Below are 18,315 nucleotides of genomic sequence, written 5' to 3'. Positions count from 1 at the left end.
ATAGTGCGCCAGACCTCTTGCCCAAATTCAGCTAGGATCGGTTCCAGCTCACCAGCGACCAGAATGAGTGTAGATGTAAGTTTAAAAGCATTGAGAGAGACGGGTGACGTGGTGTACAAAGATTTATTGGCTTCCATACATATTCCTTACAGTCACTTTTAGTGGCATACAAAGATCTCCACAAGGCATTTCTTACTTCTCAGCATGAGTCACAAGCCACTTACCAGCCAAACAAAACCACACTCATTGTGTGGTAAAAATCATTGTGCAGGAAAATACTGTTTGCAAGTCTAAGGCACTGTTTTTTTTTTTTATTGTCCTAATTTAGACGCAGGGTTTGAACAAATCGTTCATTACACTGAAGTATGAAAAGAAAAAGCACATTTAATACACAGTCTCTTTCGCGAACACACAAAATCCACAAATCTGCTGAGTGATGCAAGTACATGAGCGAGGCTAGTCCTTTTTGTAAAGAGTGATTCTGAAAGGTATAATGTTGTTGCTGGGTCCAGAGTAACGTGTTACCTGGAGATTTGTATACATAATTCAAAACATCTTCAGCAACATCTTTGGTTTCACAAGTTCCCGTGCTATGTTCAGATGCAATCTCACCAGGGTACATCTCAGCCTGCAGTCTGCCCCCCGCCCGTGTAAGTCGCAATTCTTTTGAGAGCCGTAACAGGGACGGAGGGATGTTTTCTGTGTGAAAGCGATGACGGACAGAATTCAGAAGTTTCACACAAAAACTGGGGAAAAGCAGGAGATTAACTGCCGTTTTGTGACAGATAATTAGATGTGTAACGAGGTCAGTGTCTGGTGTGACGTGACGACTGCTTTCAAATGTGAGCACTGTGAGGTATTACATTTCACACTTTTGACCCATTTTTCTACCATTGCCTTACACACAGGTACCACACTGCTTCAGCAACACGGTAAAAGAAAATGACAGTGTGTGGAAAAGGCAATGCCGGATAAATGTTGGGTCTTTGCTGTAGGAACTCTGCGTGAAGGCGACCCGGATGGAGAGACCCTGGGGAGAGATGTACATTGAAAGGACAAAAATAGCAAGTCGATCTACAATATTAATACTGAAGCCCATAAAATGGAACTGAGTGGGAACACAATGAGCTACAACTCAAATGGCAACAGCAAACTGTCCATACAAGCATGTTTTTGTTTTGCTGCAGAATGCCTAACAGGATGTAAAACACCTCTGGTTGGTTGGTTTGGACGAACCAAGAAAGCAAAGAGAGAGAGAAAAAAAAAAAAAGTGCAGGGGAACCCTCCCACTATGTTGCTTTTAACCATAAAGCCAGCGCTGCTCAATCTAAAAAAGAGTAACATCCTAACTTGTTTTTGTCCTCAAGAACTGCAAAATACTTAGTAAGAAGTGTACAAGAGTAGTTAATACAATCAAATATGACAGTACTGAATAAAAGGGAATCATAAGATTGTCCCTGGAATCAGACAACATAAAAAACACAAACACTTTAACACTGTAAAAAAAAAAAAGTATAATAATAACAATTAAAATAGAGAAAACATAGAAGTCGTAACAACACCCAGGCTGCACGTCAAGTATAGAGGAAGGGTGGTAGTGTGCATCCTCTCAAATCCGCGTCCTATTTTAGGCCTCCTTAGTGCTCGCCTTCATTTTCTCCACTGTTTCCTGTAGTAAAACAACACATATAAAGATGAGGATCAATACTGTGGATACATGAGGGAATTTTACAACATTGCACCCATATAAAAATAAAGCAGTTGCATTAAAAGTTCTGGAGGAAGTAAATCTAGCTCAGCTGACTCTCATTGCCCTCGTTTTACTTTGTTAGTGCCGTGCTGTTATGTTGTACACCTGGAAAGTATTCAGAGACTTCACTTTTCTAAAATAATATTTTTTTAAACATTGTTACAGTGATTCCAGTTTAATGTTAGCAAATTATTTCATTATTAATTTGAGGAGAATACACAACTGTATGTCTCACGGATTACCAAAAAATGAATTTATGATTAAGTGTGATTCTTATGGAACTTCATTTATGCATTTTATGCATCCAGCCGACTTGGTAAATGTAAAATGTTTTTGCCAGCATTCTACTAACAACACGATCACGCGCTTTTGAGACAATTTCCTCTTCAAAATATGCTGATTCTTGCTTTCCTGGCATGTTTTTCTCTTCCAAAAAAGCTCACGTCGACAAATTTGAACTGAGGATGTTATTTTACGGGCTATGCGGTTTAATAAAATCTCCTTTGTCAAGAAAAACACATTTCGCTTATCCGAAGAAACCCGCTCGGCTTGTTTGTTAACCGATAAAAAAACCCCAACCTGGTGTTTGTTTAGCTCCGCCACACGGAGGTCCCACTCCTCCTCTGTCATCTCCGCATCGCCATCTGTTGACTCATCCACAGCAGCTGTTTTGTCTGCACACCAAGCGAATCAAATGTGGTTAGGCACAAAGATACTGTAATAATTATCTCCTCGCCACATAGTTATCTCCCTAGCTTACCTGTGCAGGTCATAGCAGTGCATACCCAGTTGCCGCATGCACACACGCAGCGGTTACACTCCACCTGTGTCTCCGCACCGTCCTCATAATTCTCATCCTCCAAGGCGCATTCTGGGAAAATACGTGATACAAGGAGTTTAACGGGGAAGATAAGATAATAGAGCATTATTTTTCCACATTCAGACACCACCATAACTACTTAATGTAGACATAGTGGGAACAGTAAGGTAGGGAAAAGTTTTCGGATGGACAAACTTGAAAACTCTCTGACCTCAACCCCATCAAACAACACAGGATGAACATCTTTTCATTTTGACTTCCTGCAAGTGTAATAATGACCAGACAGATGCCTAAATAATTTTATCTATGGAACATCAACTAATCTGAAGATACCGTATTTCCTTAAATAATAAAAATTCAACTTTGAGTCACTATTGCCACCTGTGGCCAAAAAATGAAACTACACACACCCTTCTTTACATACACGATGCTCACATGACGTCACACCCGCAGACAGAAGGCGGGAAATTCGAACCTGAATCCAGTCTGAGGCTTGCAGGAATATCCATTGTGAACAGCTAAGGTGTTAATCTATTAATTATAAGATGTTTCAGTCATAAAAAGGCGATTGTAAAGATATTTGTGGGCAAATTGTTACAAAGAGCAGCTTTAAGTTGGTCCTTCCTTATTCAACTAAAGAAAGAAGTATTTTCCCCAAAATAGATGCATCTTTGCCCATTGGAATTTTGTTGCTAGCCAATGACAGCAGTGACTATCAAATTTCTTGCCAACTTTCGACTACCAACTTCCTTGCATAGTAGGGGTGTTAAAAAAAAATATCTATTCGGCAATATATCGCGATACTACATCGCGCAATTCTCGAATCGATTCAATAGGCGGCCGAATCGATTTTTAAACTTCCATTTTTAATGGAATAATATTCAACAAAACGTCTTACTTCAGGTTAGGGTTCACACCTTAAGCATAGAAGATGTTATTTTAATGGAACATTAAGCCTTAATATTTTATTTCAATGCTGTTGAACATGAAACAGATTACAACCTGTGTAAGACTGAAGTTTCAGATAAATAAATAATACATTTTCATACAAATCTTAGACTGTACAAGTTTACTGATGAGTATTTTCTAAATTTGAATTTAAAAAAATCGCAACAATCGACTTATAAATTCGTATCGGGATTAATCGGCATCGAATCGAATTGTGACCTGTGAATCGTGATACGAATCGAATCGTCAGATACGAGGCAATTCACACCCCTATTGCATAGTATTCAAAAAAGATGTTAAGTGGAGATCAATGTGACAATTAACAATTCTGTCACTTTTGTGAGTCCATTTATTTATGTTCCGTCACAACAAAGACGTCTCCTCAATAAACACTTTACCCCTAATGGATGCCTTGTCGTCTCTGCAGTAACTATGATTTTGAACTGAGGTAATCATTTACTACCACTGAGCCTATTTAAACTGTTGTTGCTAACCGAAACAGCAGCACTTACTTATAATGCCGTTATGTGACAATTAATGTGGCCATTAGCATTTCTGTTTCGTCTGAACTCATTCTGCAGTGTTGCATTATGTACGTCCTTTTTATATGTTCTATGGTTTTCCTTCTTCCAGCCTGAGTTTTTTTTTTTTTTTTTTAACATTTCCCTCAATTTTTAATTGTCCTTTTTGCTTCATCAAAGGCCAATCCTAGTTTTTAGTAATATAAAATCATATATTTGTCCAAGAATTACATTTTTTTTTTTTTTTTCCTAGTTGAGTAAGAACAAACACCCACTGGCCACACAATATGAGGAAAAACAACACTTGGGCAAAGTTTGGATTCTTTTTATCCCACAGAATGGGAAAAGAAAATTGGGGTAAATCCTAAAGTTTCTCAATAACCACACAGGACCTTGAGTCTGCTCGAGCTCCAGGGTTCAGTGCTCTGAACTTTCGCCCACATATTTAGCCACTGAGCATAGTAAACTGATGCAACCAGCAGCTGAATTACAGCAGCGTGTTCCCTTTCAACTCCAGCGCATACGTCAGCTTTACAGATGCCATATCTGCTCTGCACGTGTTGTGTGTGTTTGTGTGTGGTAAACTCTCAGTCCACAATGTTATATACCATGACGCAAGGACCCCCCCCCTTTGTGAAGAAAGTGACGAGTCAACTTTCGGGCTGGCGTTTATTCACTTATGCTAGCAAAAATGTTTGTTGGCTTTATTCTGTGCAGCATAGGACAGTAGTGGTTAGCACATCTGTCTCACAGTCAAAAGGTTCTTGGTTTGAGTCTCATGTATGAAAGCATGTATGGGTAGGCTAATTAAGACTCTAATTTTCCCATAAAATTTGAGTATGAATGGTTGTTTGTCAATGTGTCAGTAGAACTATGCAAAATGGATGGATGGATGGATGGATGGATGGATGGATGGATGGATGGATGGTTTGAGCTCACTCTTCTCCGGCGGGTTGAATCCGGGTTTCAGGCAGTTGAGGAACTCATCAAAGCTCAACTTCCAGTCGGCATTCTCATCGGACAGTTCAATGAGGGCATCGACACAGAGACTCCTGGATAGCGCAAACAACATGTGCAAACTCACTTTTCACATAACAGCCGGGCTTCCAAAAAGAGCGTTCCACTAGTATAGTTTACACCAAAATGGACAGAGTTCAGTGACATGCCTAAAAATAGCTCCCGAGCACATAGTAGAGATATGCATGTGCAAACATGACTGCGGTGACATGCAAAGTTAGCACAAAGGTCAAATAATGACAAGCTTAAAAAAAAAAAAGGAACGTGTATCATTAGCAGCCATCATGCAAGCAGACACTAACCGAAGCAGCTTGTTGCTCTCCTGGTCAGCGTAGGACTGCATCTCAGTCGCCACAGACTCGTTGTGTTGGATGAAGTTGAGCAGCTCAGAGGAGTCCAGCATGGAATCACCGCTGTCATACGACTGCAAAAAAATAGTGCACATAATTCTCCATTTTTTTAGGTACGTCACTTCAATGTTGTTTATTCCGATACAATAGAACTTCTGCATCTATATTTACTACAGCATCGACAAACAACACTTCAAGGCACACACAATGAAAAAGTTGTGAGCATCATCATCAAATAGCACAAGAAAGCATGCTCAGTTATTGCTGTACTTAATGGTTTTCATTATTATTGTCTATGCTTAAAACGAGGGCGATATGGCCAAAAAAATAAAATCTCGATTTTTTTCAGTCATTAAGGATGATTATGATTTTAATCTAATAAACCCCCAAAAACATTTATTTAAAGGTTTCATTCATTCAAAAATAATTCATGTGCAAAATGTTCAGATGACAATAATATACTGTATCAAATTCTAAATCAGTTTGAACATAAACTTCAAACATTCATTGTCTGTGCTTAAATGCCACAATTAAGTAGTTGGTAGTGATTGAAACGTCTTGTAAACCACAAGGTGGCGCCACAGCCATACTTTTATTGCTGAGCACAAACACAATGAATGGGTGAGTTTTTTCAGCAAATTTCAGAAGAAAGAGTCCATTAAAAAAAAATCATAAGTGAACTTGTGAGTCGTGAATTGCAAATATATGTGTAACACTATCCTATGCTACATGTTGGTAAAATGGTTTGGGGTGAACTGACAATATCAGTTAAACCTGTTCAATATTTAAAACCGCAAATATTTACGTGGTTGACGCGACTTTGGGCCAAGCCCTGGCAAATGGTTATGTTGAGCGTTTCAACGTTTCTCACAGAAGAGTTTGCAACTAGGTTAGCTACAGCCAATTCTTCTTCTACTGCTACAGTTGATGTATTTTCTGGCAGTCAGAATCCCATTTTCACCACACTGCCTTCTACAGGTCAGTCTTGTTTCTACGCCTGACATCTGGAGGAAGAGACTCATGATAGTTGGAGGAGATATTTTATGTGTGTGGTGTGCCGTGTTAGTCATAACGAGTAAATTGCTGACTAATCAGTAATCAAACACTGGCCGATCTTGTGCGTGTACCCCGGCTTGGTTGGCCCACCTTGAAGTACTTGAGCAGGATGTCAGAGAAGTTGGAGCCCTGGACAAACCAGCCGTCTGGGACCACCTCGGTCTGCAGCCACTGGATCACGCGGCTCCTCAGCTCGTTGCGGTCTGCAGCGTAGCACACCACTGCGGGAAGAGGAACATCCTATAGCTTAACTCTCATGAATAATTCATCGTGAGTCTATATTGCTCGCCAAGTATTTTTTTTTGTTTTCCTGACCATGATTTTGCATATCAACGCAGACAAGCCACACCAAAAATGAACGTAATACTCACCTGGGCTGGCAGCTGCCTGCTCGCTCTTTTTTTCTAAAAGGTGTTTCAAAAACAAAACACAAGACCAGTTATTATGTTTAACGGTGATATAGGTTTCTTGGCCAGAGGTCTGAAAAAGGTGACAAGGTGATATAACTGGCCTCCATGAAGAAATTCTGTGCCACGACTCAGATCAACGTTCAGGCTATCAGAAGCGTAAATAGAACTTTACAGAGGGCGAGCAGTTAAAGTTCACTCCTGAGTTGATAAGATGCTAATATTACAATCTGTTAACAGATGGATAAAGGCACAAGTGAGCTTTGCTGAGTCACATTGACCTCTGCTGGCGGCTTTTGGGATAGAATAGCATTTGATGCCTCCTCAGATAAGACGCCTCACTTTTCAACAAAACAAAAGTGTAAATACTGACGCTGTTTACACACAGACTCTCAAGAGTAAACGGGTGAGCCTATTTTGACTAACTTTTTTTTCCCCAAACAGCAAAAGAACACAACTAAGTAGTTCCACCAAGTCTGACTCATTTGTTGTCAATTCACAGCCTTTTCTGTTAAATTTATTTTGATCTATTTTCAAAGTCAGCTTGACATGAATGATAAACATCTAAACGTACCTTGGCAGTGTCCATCGTAGGCCACTTGGATCTTCAGTCCGCTCAGACAAGCGTCCCTGTGCAGCTCACAGTGGTTCCTGTACGTCTTCCCGTTGCTGCCGCATACTGACCTCTTGTGGGGCTTGCAGCTCTGGACGGACAAAGGAAGTGAGGGACATGCAACGGAAACTATGACGTGGAAACTCACTCACTCACCTCTATGCATAGACAGCTGGGCTCCCCCTTCTCGCTGACGGCACACTCTCGCCCTGCCCCACAGAAAACGTTGGCGCACACTTTGCTCTTGCTCTGCAGCTCCTGAAATAAAAGAGGACAACACATTCACACACACTTTACTCTAACAGATGTGAAATGTTGCAAACGGCATATGACAGAAACAGATTTACCTTCAAGGACGATAATATCGCCATAATCACATTATTTCATAGTTGCCTCTAAGGCTGGATTTGAGAGATAGACCAATGTTTTTTCAGGGCTGATACGATTATTAGTAGTCAAGATTGCTGATAACCGATATTTGGAGCCGATATTCATTTCCACTAAAAGGGAAAATATTGGCAACAAAATTTGAAAAAGTACAAACTCCAACTCTTAAATTTTTGGGAATGTTTAAGAATATGTTTATTGGACAAGTTTTAGGGTTTGTAAAATATTGCAGTTAAAAAAAAATCTGAGTCAAAAATAGAACAAAGAGTTCCAGGAAAGCAGTAAAATCCAGCAGTTTTTAATCAATGACAGAAAGTGGCCATTTTGCCACTTGCTGTGAAAATGAGTTAAAGTGAAAATGACATCACAGTTGCTCAGGTCTCAGGTAACAACCAATCACAGCTCAGCTTCAGAAAACTGATGAGCTGTGATTGGTCGTTGCCTGAGCCCTGCACAACTGTGATGTCATCTTCAGTCGACAGCAAGTGGCAAAATGGCCGCCCCCTGAGATGGATAAAAATGGCTGGATTTTGCTTTACAACTCATATCCCACAAATATAAATATTCACCACAATGTTATGTTTAGACTAGTGTGGTCACATATAACATATTATTGTCAGGAAATGTTTAAGGTTGACTTCCGCTTTAAATAAAAACTTAAACAATTAAATAGCTCTCTGTTGTTTTCTACAGTAAATAAAGTATTCCAAAATTTAAAAAATACCTTAAGTGTTAATTTTTTACTCATCTTAGTTAATATCAAACAAAAACAGAAGGTGCAATTACAGTATAAACAATTGGAAATGTCGCACAAATACGTTTTGTAAAAAATGATGCTATATATTCCAGATGGCATAATACATCACAGATTATCACTGGGGGGTTATTTGTCATTATCTGCAACCATATTTACAGTCCTATAGCACTACTATAACTGTACTATTTTTTTCCCCCTTGACCACAAATCTAACAGAAGAAAATCACTAATCTGCGCTACAGGCAAACATGCAAGGCCGCATAGTTAAGATGGCGTTTCTCCTCTAGGTGGCAATACATCACATGACGTGAGAGCAGCTGCTCGAACTCAGTGGGTTTTGATGATTCAGACTCAGCCTCAACAGATTAGTCAAAACCTCCAATGGAACTGTGCGTTGACAAGTAAACAGGGTGAGAGCAGCATTTTTCCCCCAGTTTGTTTATTTCACCATGACGTCTTTTCTGTCTTTTATCTTTTGTTGTCGGCTTTGTCTGGCGTGTCACCCCGTGCTCCTCCCAGGCAAAAAAACAAAACAAAAACAAAAAACGCCCAATCTCAAGCAACACACACTCACAGACTGCTTTATGACCCTCATTACCTCCTCCATTCTCCATCCGTGTGCCTTTGTGTGTCTCCACATCTGGAGTCTGGCTTGTGTGTGTGTTTTTCTTTAGGCCTGTTCTCATACAATCTATCCCCCCCGCTTCCCTCCCCCCTTTCTTAAGGCGCCGTTTCCTGTAACGAGAGCGAGGTAGAAAAAAAAAAAAAAAAAAAAAGTTGGCCATTCCTGTGCTCGAGCACACGTGAGTCTGCGGTCCACATTCTGGGTCTGGTATGCGGACTCAAACAAGGGCTGGATTCTTGGAGACTCACATAAGCTCACCAATAATTGAATGTAACAAGATGGATAATGGGTGTGGGGGGTGGAAGATTGAAGTCACATGCCAAAAGTGGAGCAGACTTTAACCTCAAAGTGGCGAGAGGAGCTTGAGGGAAACGGTGGTTCAATTCTATGCATGATTTAAAAGTCGCACATATAATAATCCAATGTTTGGGGGGGGGGGGGGGGGGGGGGGATCTTCAAAGTGATCCCCGTTAGCTTCAAGCTTGCAACCCGTTTCCTAGCATTGAAACCGCCACAGTGAATTCTGAAATCTGCAGACGACTCCTGTGTTTTGTCCTTCCATGTGCAACCAGCAGACAACCTTGACATTTAACTAATGGACGCAGAAGCACGCAGGCCATTTTTATTTTTTTTTCACTCACTAGCTGATTCCATTGGATTGTTGCTATGGTGAGAGGGGGTACCGGGGAGACCACAAGTAGCAAAAGGAGATCACAGCAGAGTGTTTCGATGTTATCATTGACCCTCATGTCACAGCATAATACTTGGGCACATCCAGGTAGTGCGTCTCAATCTTACTACTGTCACTCATTATTATTTTGAGCATATTATAGTGAACCACCATTAAAGGCAAAGATTTGAAGGTTGAAATCCACAATTTAGAGACCATGAAAAAAAAAAAAAAGCAATTTTTTCAATAGTTAAAAACGGCAAAGGAGCTTTTGATCTTCAAGATAATATACAGTAGTAAACCATAACTCTATTGTGTGCCCTTGTTTTCCTCACCATCTTAAACTATAAAAAGGAAATACGTTTTCTGGACCACTTATATGTGAAATTCAATAATAATTTCACGGTCTGTGCACTAAATATGAAAATACAGCCTTCCTACTTTTGCATAAAAAAACTGGGTAGGAGTTTCTATAGCTTTTGTTTAACCTATAGCAGCAACAGTATAAATTAGACGATAAAAACCCAAGGAGGTTATAGTCAAAGAGGCAGATGACCAATATTTGGGGACCATGTTCGAATTGCAGTAAAAAGAAAAAAAATTATGTCAAAATTTGGAACGATACAAATGGCAACACTTCATTGGAGTGCCTTTAAGCATGTTAATTGGAAATTTAAGCAACTAAATAGTTCCCTGAGGTTTACCCAATTAGGATGATTTGTTATCAGCCAGCAGATTTTGAAAAAATGCCAATGCCGATATGTGTTAAAATGCCAAATATCAGCATAGGTAGTCACTTCGTTATAAAACTGTAGCCCACCCGATACATGGTCTATCCCTACTGTTTACAACTAGAATGCCACTCAATACAGCACAAACCTCTACCAAAGCCGAATTGTTGTCAAAAGTTTTGATTTGTGTTCGTTAGTCCATTTGTTTATCAGGCTACTTCCTGGTTAAAGGAAGATGATGAACACACCGGTGGTAGGACAACAAACAATGACAATAAATTCTTGCAACTGCATCTTCATCTCGGGTATCCGAGCACCATTTATCCATCCATTCTCGGATGACTGCTTGTGAAAATGGCCGTTTAAAACAAGAAAGCTGTCTTAAGAGTTTTGCATGGGACCATATTCAGGTTAGTTGCCTCTAGCTCTTGCCCTCTCCCTGATTCTTGACTTAATACAATCAAAACAAGCTTCTGGAGAGATTCATCGACTTAAATGATTGTTCTAAGAAGTTTCATTGCACCATCTTGCCATCTCAGCATGGCATCTCGACAAGTCTGGTGCACTTCTGCCCGGATTTGCCCCTGTCACCTTGTTTTATTCCCACTGTCTTGTCCTTTTAGGGCCGAGTGCCAGTGGACCGAGACCAGCTTGTTCTGTTTAATGGAAGGAAAATAAAACGAAAGAGGGAGTGGAGGAAAAAGATGATGAGATTAGGAGGAGATGGTGATGATAACGCTGATAGAGTTGAATTGTTCTGTGCTGCGATTGACATCACATGCATTTTCTTTCTTCCCTTTGCTGATGAGGAATTATTACCATAGCAGCGGGGCACTCGATAATGGCATTCACAGTGACATTTTGTGCTTGTATGTGCACATTTAGGCTGTTGTGCATAGGTGTGTGCATATCTTTGCTATGCTCCGATGAGTTAGAAGGTCAATCAATGGCTCTCGAGCGCAATTGGGATCAATTCGCATGAGTGCCCTTCTCGTTAGCGTGGAGAAAATAGTTTGATGTCTGGTATGCAGAATAACATCATCCCAAATGCCAAATGAACCACAAAAACATTACATATTGTACAGAATGACTTTTTATCTCATCTTGTTCAGTTAAACAACTTAATCATAATATCAATATGTTTTCTCAATATATTTTCATCTTTGAATGTTCTGGATTTCTGCTTCCTTACCAGTCAGGAATTGAGCAGAAAAATCCTGTCATGATGAGTTGCCATGGCAAGGATTACTATTCTTAACCCAGTAAATGCAATCTATTATCACAGACTTTTTTTTGTTTGTTTCAATCTTGTCTTGAGCTTGTGATTCAACACAACTCATCATGACTAAAGTGGCTATTGAGTGCTACAGAATGGCACAATGTGATATTTTACACAGAGCCTTCATTGTTGTCCTGCTTTGATGGTTTATTCTGAACAAAAAGAAAGCAAATCCAACGATTTTTCAATTGAACTGCAAGCTCTCAATCGTACCATACGTGGGCTAAGTTGCTGGATTCATGGGAGAAAACAATTTGTTCTGTTTTCATGAAGTAATGATGCCTTCTATCACTTCTAAATTTCTGCATCAGAACTGAACAATTGTTTTTTTGTTTTTTTTTTGTTCTTTTACCACCTACAGAAGAACATCAAAAGTCCTGGAGCTCATACAAATCAAAACTAGATTTTGGGGAAAATGTGGCCCAATTTGCACGAACCTACTGCCGTCATGGCGAGCAGTCTCAGGATAAACAGTCTCGAACGATTAAATCTGGGTATCTCAGTTCAGCACTTGACTCACTTTTTCTTTTTCTTGAGCTTTTCTTGTGACACTTCTAAAGAAGGTCTGACTATAATAAGGGGTGCTCAGAGCCGAGTCGAGTGCGTATGATTTTATAGGTTCCAATATACTAGTAACATCGCCGATATGATCTGTGTTTGGGAACGAGCATGTCAGAATTGGGTCAAAACCTAATCAAGTGCCTCTTCATTAGCAAAACTGAATGAATGATTTCGACAGCTACAAAAAGATATTTAGATGCCTAAGATGACTCACAGCACAACAATTTCAAACCTTCAAAATGTGCTCCAGTCTTTAATGAAGTGGTTTAAAAGCTACAGAGGGATGAATTAAATTGAGCACTAAAATATGAAGAGGTGAGGGACCTTGACCTGATCCAGAACGGGGGAGTATGGGAGTACATTCCTGAGCAATGTTGCGCCTCAGTTGGGGTCTAACCGGGTTCGTCTTGAGCCAAAATCTCGTCGGTATCTAGGTCAGAGTATTGCCCCTGATCTCCCCCTCTCCTGCGTTTCCTGCCTTTCTTTTGTCTCTCCAGCTTTTGGACATTAATTCAGTAAGCAAAGGTTCCCTTTCACTATGCCTTCCCGAAGGACAACCCAAGACAAATGAAACACTCATACTAAGTATGAACTAGTTTCCTGCTGAAAAATATATACGAGCTCGTGCCCAAATCCAAATGCATGAGGGAGAAGCATCACAAGCGAACGACTTTTCATCTGTTACTGACGGACTGGAGTCATTAAAGCTGGAGGATTTGCCCTCAATAATTAAAGTACCTCTGGATGTTGTTGCCTTCTTTGCGAGTCTAATTAACTTTATACATCTCAAATCAGACTTCAGAGTCATTTCTTGTGTACTGGACAGCTTTGTGTGGACAGAAGCATGTTCTAACCACAAAACGACAGAATCGACACCTTCCTTCGAGCCTTGCTTAGAGAATGTGCTTGCTGTATATGACAGATACAGCAAATGGTGGGGTGTCCTTGGCCTGAAATAATGAGGACCAAGAAAAACAGTCGAGATAAACAGTTGAGATGGTCTTGGGCGTTCGCTAAGTGACAGGCGTGGGCTGAGATTAACCCCGCAGAAACATCCTGGGTAACGAGCAGTAGATGCACCCATCTGCCTGTTAGTCTTCACCCTGCTTCTTATTCAGTGCGAAAGGAATGCATCGACAAATAAGATGATGTCAGTCCCATCTGCAGCCTCTTGTTTATCGCCCACCAGGCCTCCTTGTCCAAGACTTTGTAACGTAAGGTAAAGATGGTGGGGATGTTTTCTTTTTATATAGAAAGGAGACAAAGACAAAGAAAGTGAGACAGACCAAAGGAAAAAAATCTGGAAGGAGTTGCCAACTGGGATGAGTCACATCTACTCGCAATTAACTCATTCAGTGCCAATGACGGCTATAGACGTCAAAAATCCAATGGTGTCCCCCTTTCGCCAACCAACTGACCTACGTCCATCTTTTCTACAACTTCCTTCAGTTTAGTCAGTCAGTCTCTTTCAAACCTGTTTTACAATGTGTTCAATTTCCCTTTTCTTACGTTCTCTGCATTTTTCCAACAGGAGGGAGGTGTCTGCACTGAGGCTCAATCCAAAGCAATGACTACATTCCCTGCCCTCCTCTCTGCTTCCTCAATGAGGCCATTATCGGGCTTTATAGTTGGAACAAGTGAGTATTCCACTTAAGCAAACTTGAACAAGCATCCGAAAACCATATTATTTGTCAGACAAGCTTTGAAGATCACACTTCTTCACACGTCTTGAAGCCTTGACTGGTCGCACGTTTCCCAAGACTGTTCAATGTCATAGTTGAGCAGTTGCTAAGGTCATGGTGTAATCTGGGCCCCAGAGAACAGAATCTGTCACCCAGGACAGATGCTCTTCATGTGTTTTCTATTTAACTGTAAAGCAAAAATACAAAGCGGGAGCCTGCTAGCATACTAACCGCGTAGAACAAATTAAACTTCCCCAGAGAGGAGGGAGAAAAGTGGTCTTTAACATGAATTAGAACACATTTTCTTCTAAACTTTGAAAAAGAATAAAATTGTACGTGGCCAACCTTTGAATGAAGTGTGTTAGACTGAATTTGCCTGTCAATCAGTGCGTACATTATTTCTCGTTGTTCTAATTGTCGTTTTGTTTTAAATATAATTATAAGCCACCAGTCCAGTTACTAAAGCTGCATGAATACTCTTTTCAAGCAAATCCAAGACTGAAGACAACATACCATGGGGATGTGAAACACAATCTCCCCTCCACCCAACACCAAACACAGCCAAGTCTTACCTCACCCTTCTATAATTGCACAAGCATGACTCTGTCCCTATTCTGTTTAGTCCCTGCCCAGGCTACATGACTACATGTCGAACTGCAGTAATTAGAGCGGTCTGATAATGACAGAGGACAAAGCGCCCACCCCCTCCCCTCCACCACATGCTCATCATGTTCCCTCCACCTGGGCAGATATTTTTAGCCCACCTTGGATGCAAGAGAACCGCCTATGGCGCGCCAACAGGGGAATCAACATCTACTTGGGCATGTCCTCATTGTTCTCTTGCTTGCTGAAGCCTGAGAGGATCGCGCTCGTGTGCGCCTTTGCCTTGACAACTGCAATTTTCATGATCCATTGCCGGCCTTTCTAGGTAAAGTAACCATTCCACTCTGTCACCGCAAAGAAAATGCGGGATAATAGATGTGAACGTAGAGGTGCACGGGCCTGCATTCTGGTTCACTTTGCATATAAACCTCCGGTTGTGTGTGGCTTGGTATTTCACACGCCGCACAACACAAGTGTAATACCTCAGCCTCTTGTCGAAGGTGATGCCATTTTTACCTCAAGCGCTCTCCTTGTTGGCCGTGTAGACAATGGTATTTCAAGTAACACCAGAAAAAATGGTGCTCACGCTTGTCAATATTAAAGCGACTAGTGCAACACTTTAAATTCTAAACCTTATGAAACGACTTTAAATAAGAATTCATAAGGATGCTGGAAGACAAGGGGTCAGTCTTATTTACCTATTTTACTCAAATCTCGGTTAATTTGAGAAAAATCAAAAAGATAAAGATTGGGCTCTGCAATTCATCAAAATTCAATTACAGCTTCAAATTTTTACACTCCACAATTATAAAATGGGCATTACCGTAAACAAAAAATCTTGTTTGGTCCAAAAAGAACTTCAAAGAAATGTTGTCTTAATATTTTTTCATGTTTAAACATTTTTTGTTTTGTACCAAAGAACAAATGATTGTACTAATCATGATTGCAATTATTATCAAATTAATAGTGATTAATATTTTCTTCATAATTGCACAGCCCTAGATATCTTCTCCTGTGTTTATACATGTGAAAAACAAAGCATATAAACCTGAACACATACAAATTGCCCCCAAAAGTCATAATAAATGTCCTTTTTTGTATTACATTTCAGGTATCATCCAGGCTACCAATGTTGACAACTTTGCAGTTTTTGTAAGCAGATCATTCCCTTGCCCATAGCACACCGATTGATAATAACATAGTGTTGCAAAATTGCTACCTGGCAAGATGTTTTTCTGTCCCCAACTGCAATTCAGCACCAATATGAGAAGCTATATCACACTGCTCCAATGCTTAAAAACAGAATCTGTTCTTGACGGTCTGCTACAACCACCACTGATAAAAACACAGACCTCTGAAAGCAGGCATCTACAGAGGACAGATGTCAAAAAACTCAAGGCCTTCGGGGGTTTTCAAAACAAATAGATGCCTGATGGAAATTTGTGGCATTAATTTAGTCCACCACTCCATGTTTGTAGCTTTCTCACAGAACTGTAATATTTTTCTGTGGACATGGGTAACAGATGGCCAGAATTGAATAATCTACACTTAATGCAAAAACATCATCTTATTAAGTGTCTCTGATGACAGCAAGCACAGCCTGCAGGCTGATCTGACACACGTATAGTAAATGAGGCTTCTGCAGCAACTTGTTGACCTTTTTTAGACAGCACACTGGTATGCCAGTTCAAGCCCTTCCCACGGCCAGACAACAGGCCGTATATTATCAGGGTAATTACCTTCGGGGAGCAGATGCCGCCCCATTAAGTAGTCAGCGGCTTCATTGGACAAACTGTGGCCGAAGCAAGCCATTCCTTGCAGATTGTGATCAGGAATTGTGTAAGGCGTGCATACAATGGTTCATTCTCCACAGCAGGCAGGCAACGGTGGGGGTGAGCAATGGAAGATCAGCAGGGGAGGGGGAAAAAGGGCTGCATCATTAATGGCCACCATCCAAGAGGTTAGTGTTATAGACAATTTGCTGAGTCTTTGTTTTATAACCTCTGCCAAGGAGGTAATGTTTAAGTGTTTGCTTATGTGCGTGTGTGTTAGCGGGACAAAAAAAAAAAAACTGCTTTGGGAAATGGTGGGACCCCTTACATGTTTTATTTATCACTGAGGAAACTTTGATTCCATGGAAGAAGGTGGATATCTTCGTCGCCTTCATTTAACAGCCAGCAACCAAATCGTCATGCAAATGTCGGCCACCCATAGGGCATAATTTATTAAACTTTCTTAATCCAATCACATATTCTTATGCCACTGCGGAAACTAGTTTGATTTTGTGCCATTTAGTAGCCCAAAACGTCATGTTACGAACCGCGTAAATCCATAACCCCCTCTACAGTATAAGCCAGGAAGGGCAAATTATTAGTGCCTGTCATTATAGTGTTTTTGTATCTTTCTTGTAATTAGATAACAACCTGATGAAAAACAAAAGGAGCTTGCTTATCTTCTATGACAGTGGTCAACAGGGTAGGCAACCCAAAGCCAGCTGTTGAACAGCTGTGCCAAGTGGGGCTAAAAATCCAAGTGACACTACACCTCAAATCTCATCATTGTTCTACTAGTATGTTTAGTGCCACATCATGCCCATGTTTACTCAGAGGTTCTTCTCTTTGCTGTGTGACACTTATAAAGCAAGCATTGTCACATTCCTCAGCTCAGTCTTGAAGGCACACTGACCACCCAAACGGGCTGTTTGGACACCATTAGAGCAGCTGCCAGGCAGCCCAGCATTTTTGTACCCAAAGCATCCCCAACAGAAGTGCAAAGTGTAGGTGGAGCAGCACTGATGAAATGTACACAAGGACAACCTTCCTTCTTTTCTTTTCACAGCTGCCTGCCATTCATGTCACTCTTTTATATATATAGCACCTTTTCCTAAGCCGCCTTACTTTACAAATTGAGCCTTATTGTTTTTCCATAAAGGATGTGGAGGGAAACTGTTGATTGGTTCCAAACTCCATAAACATTTTGGGGATATTTTTGGAAAACCAGGCAAGAACACTGTATTAACCGCAAATAAAATCACGACATCAGAAATTTTGATTAGTTTTGTTGCTCTTAATGTTTCGGCGTGTTTTTTTTTATACAATCGGCGTAAAAATGTGTAAATTTAAAGTCTCCAAACTTACCTCTGCGTGAGAGAGAGCCAGGGCGAGCAGAAAGAACACAGCGACACCGCGTAACATCTGGTCGTGGGTCGGGAAACAAAAAGTCACATTTACCGAAATTGAAACCACATTCTTTGTTGTTAAACCTACTTTTAAGTCATGTTGTAAACGACTTTAGTCGCGCGTCCTCGTCAGTAACTTACCGTTTTTTTTTCTTCCAAGAGCTTGCTTGGGGCTCGGCGAAGGAGAGAATGATGTTCGTCGGTCGTGAAAAGAAGCAGGACCGCGGCTTGGAGGAAATTTGAGCTGCTTGGAGGAATTCGAGCAGGTCCTCCGGTCTTTCTCCTCCTCTCCCGGCTAAAGAGCCAATGGAAATGTCTGTTTTTTCTTGCACGGTGGAGGAGGAGGGTATGACGTGTACG

At 40.7% G+C, this 18,315-nt stretch overlaps 2 protein-coding genes across 9 annotated transcripts in view; one reads left to right on the top strand and one right to left on the bottom strand.

Annotated features, from left to right (window-relative positions):
* Positions 1–109: 109 nt before the first annotated feature.
* Positions 110–18,264, bottom strand: fstl1b (follistatin-like 1b). The gene is made up of 11 exons (XM_077536951.1): positions 18,097–18,264; positions 17,915–17,971; positions 7,639–7,740; positions 7,444–7,573; positions 6,834–6,866; positions 6,553–6,683; positions 5,359–5,480; positions 4,979–5,091; positions 2,511–2,621; positions 2,330–2,424; positions 110–1,669 (listed from the first exon to the last, which is right to left on the bottom strand). The coding sequence occupies exons 2-11, from the start codon at positions 17,969–17,971 to the stop codon at positions 1,628–1,630; spliced, it is 936 nt and encodes a 311-aa protein (XP_077393077.1). The 5' UTR covers positions 18,097–18,264; the 3' UTR covers positions 110–1,627.
* Positions 8,973–18,315, top strand: part of gja5a (gap junction protein, alpha 5a) — a 43,237-nt gene continuing 33,894 nt past the window's right edge. For 4 of the 8 annotated variants that reach the window (XM_077536940.1, XM_077536937.1, XM_077536945.1 and 1 more), the window contains exons 1-3: positions 8,973–9,036; positions 14,024–14,129; positions 18,116–18,301. The gene's annotated coding sequence lies outside the window, so the exon portion shown is untranslated. Of the gene's footprint in view, positions 9,037–14,023; positions 14,130–14,951; positions 15,103–16,653; positions 16,738–18,115; positions 18,311–18,315 lie in introns of those variants that run through there. The other 4 variants (XM_077536947.1, XM_077536943.1, XM_077536941.1 and 1 more) reach the window with 3 other exon arrangements.

This window comes from Festucalex cinctus, chromosome 11, assembly GCF_051991245.1.
Source record: "Festucalex cinctus isolate MCC-2025b chromosome 11, RoL_Fcin_1.0, whole genome shotgun sequence".
NCBI lineage: Eukaryota > Metazoa > Chordata > Actinopteri > Syngnathiformes > Syngnathidae > Festucalex > Festucalex cinctus.
Note: the sequence above shows the minus strand (reverse complement) of the source record. Positions and strands in the feature narration are given on the sequence as shown.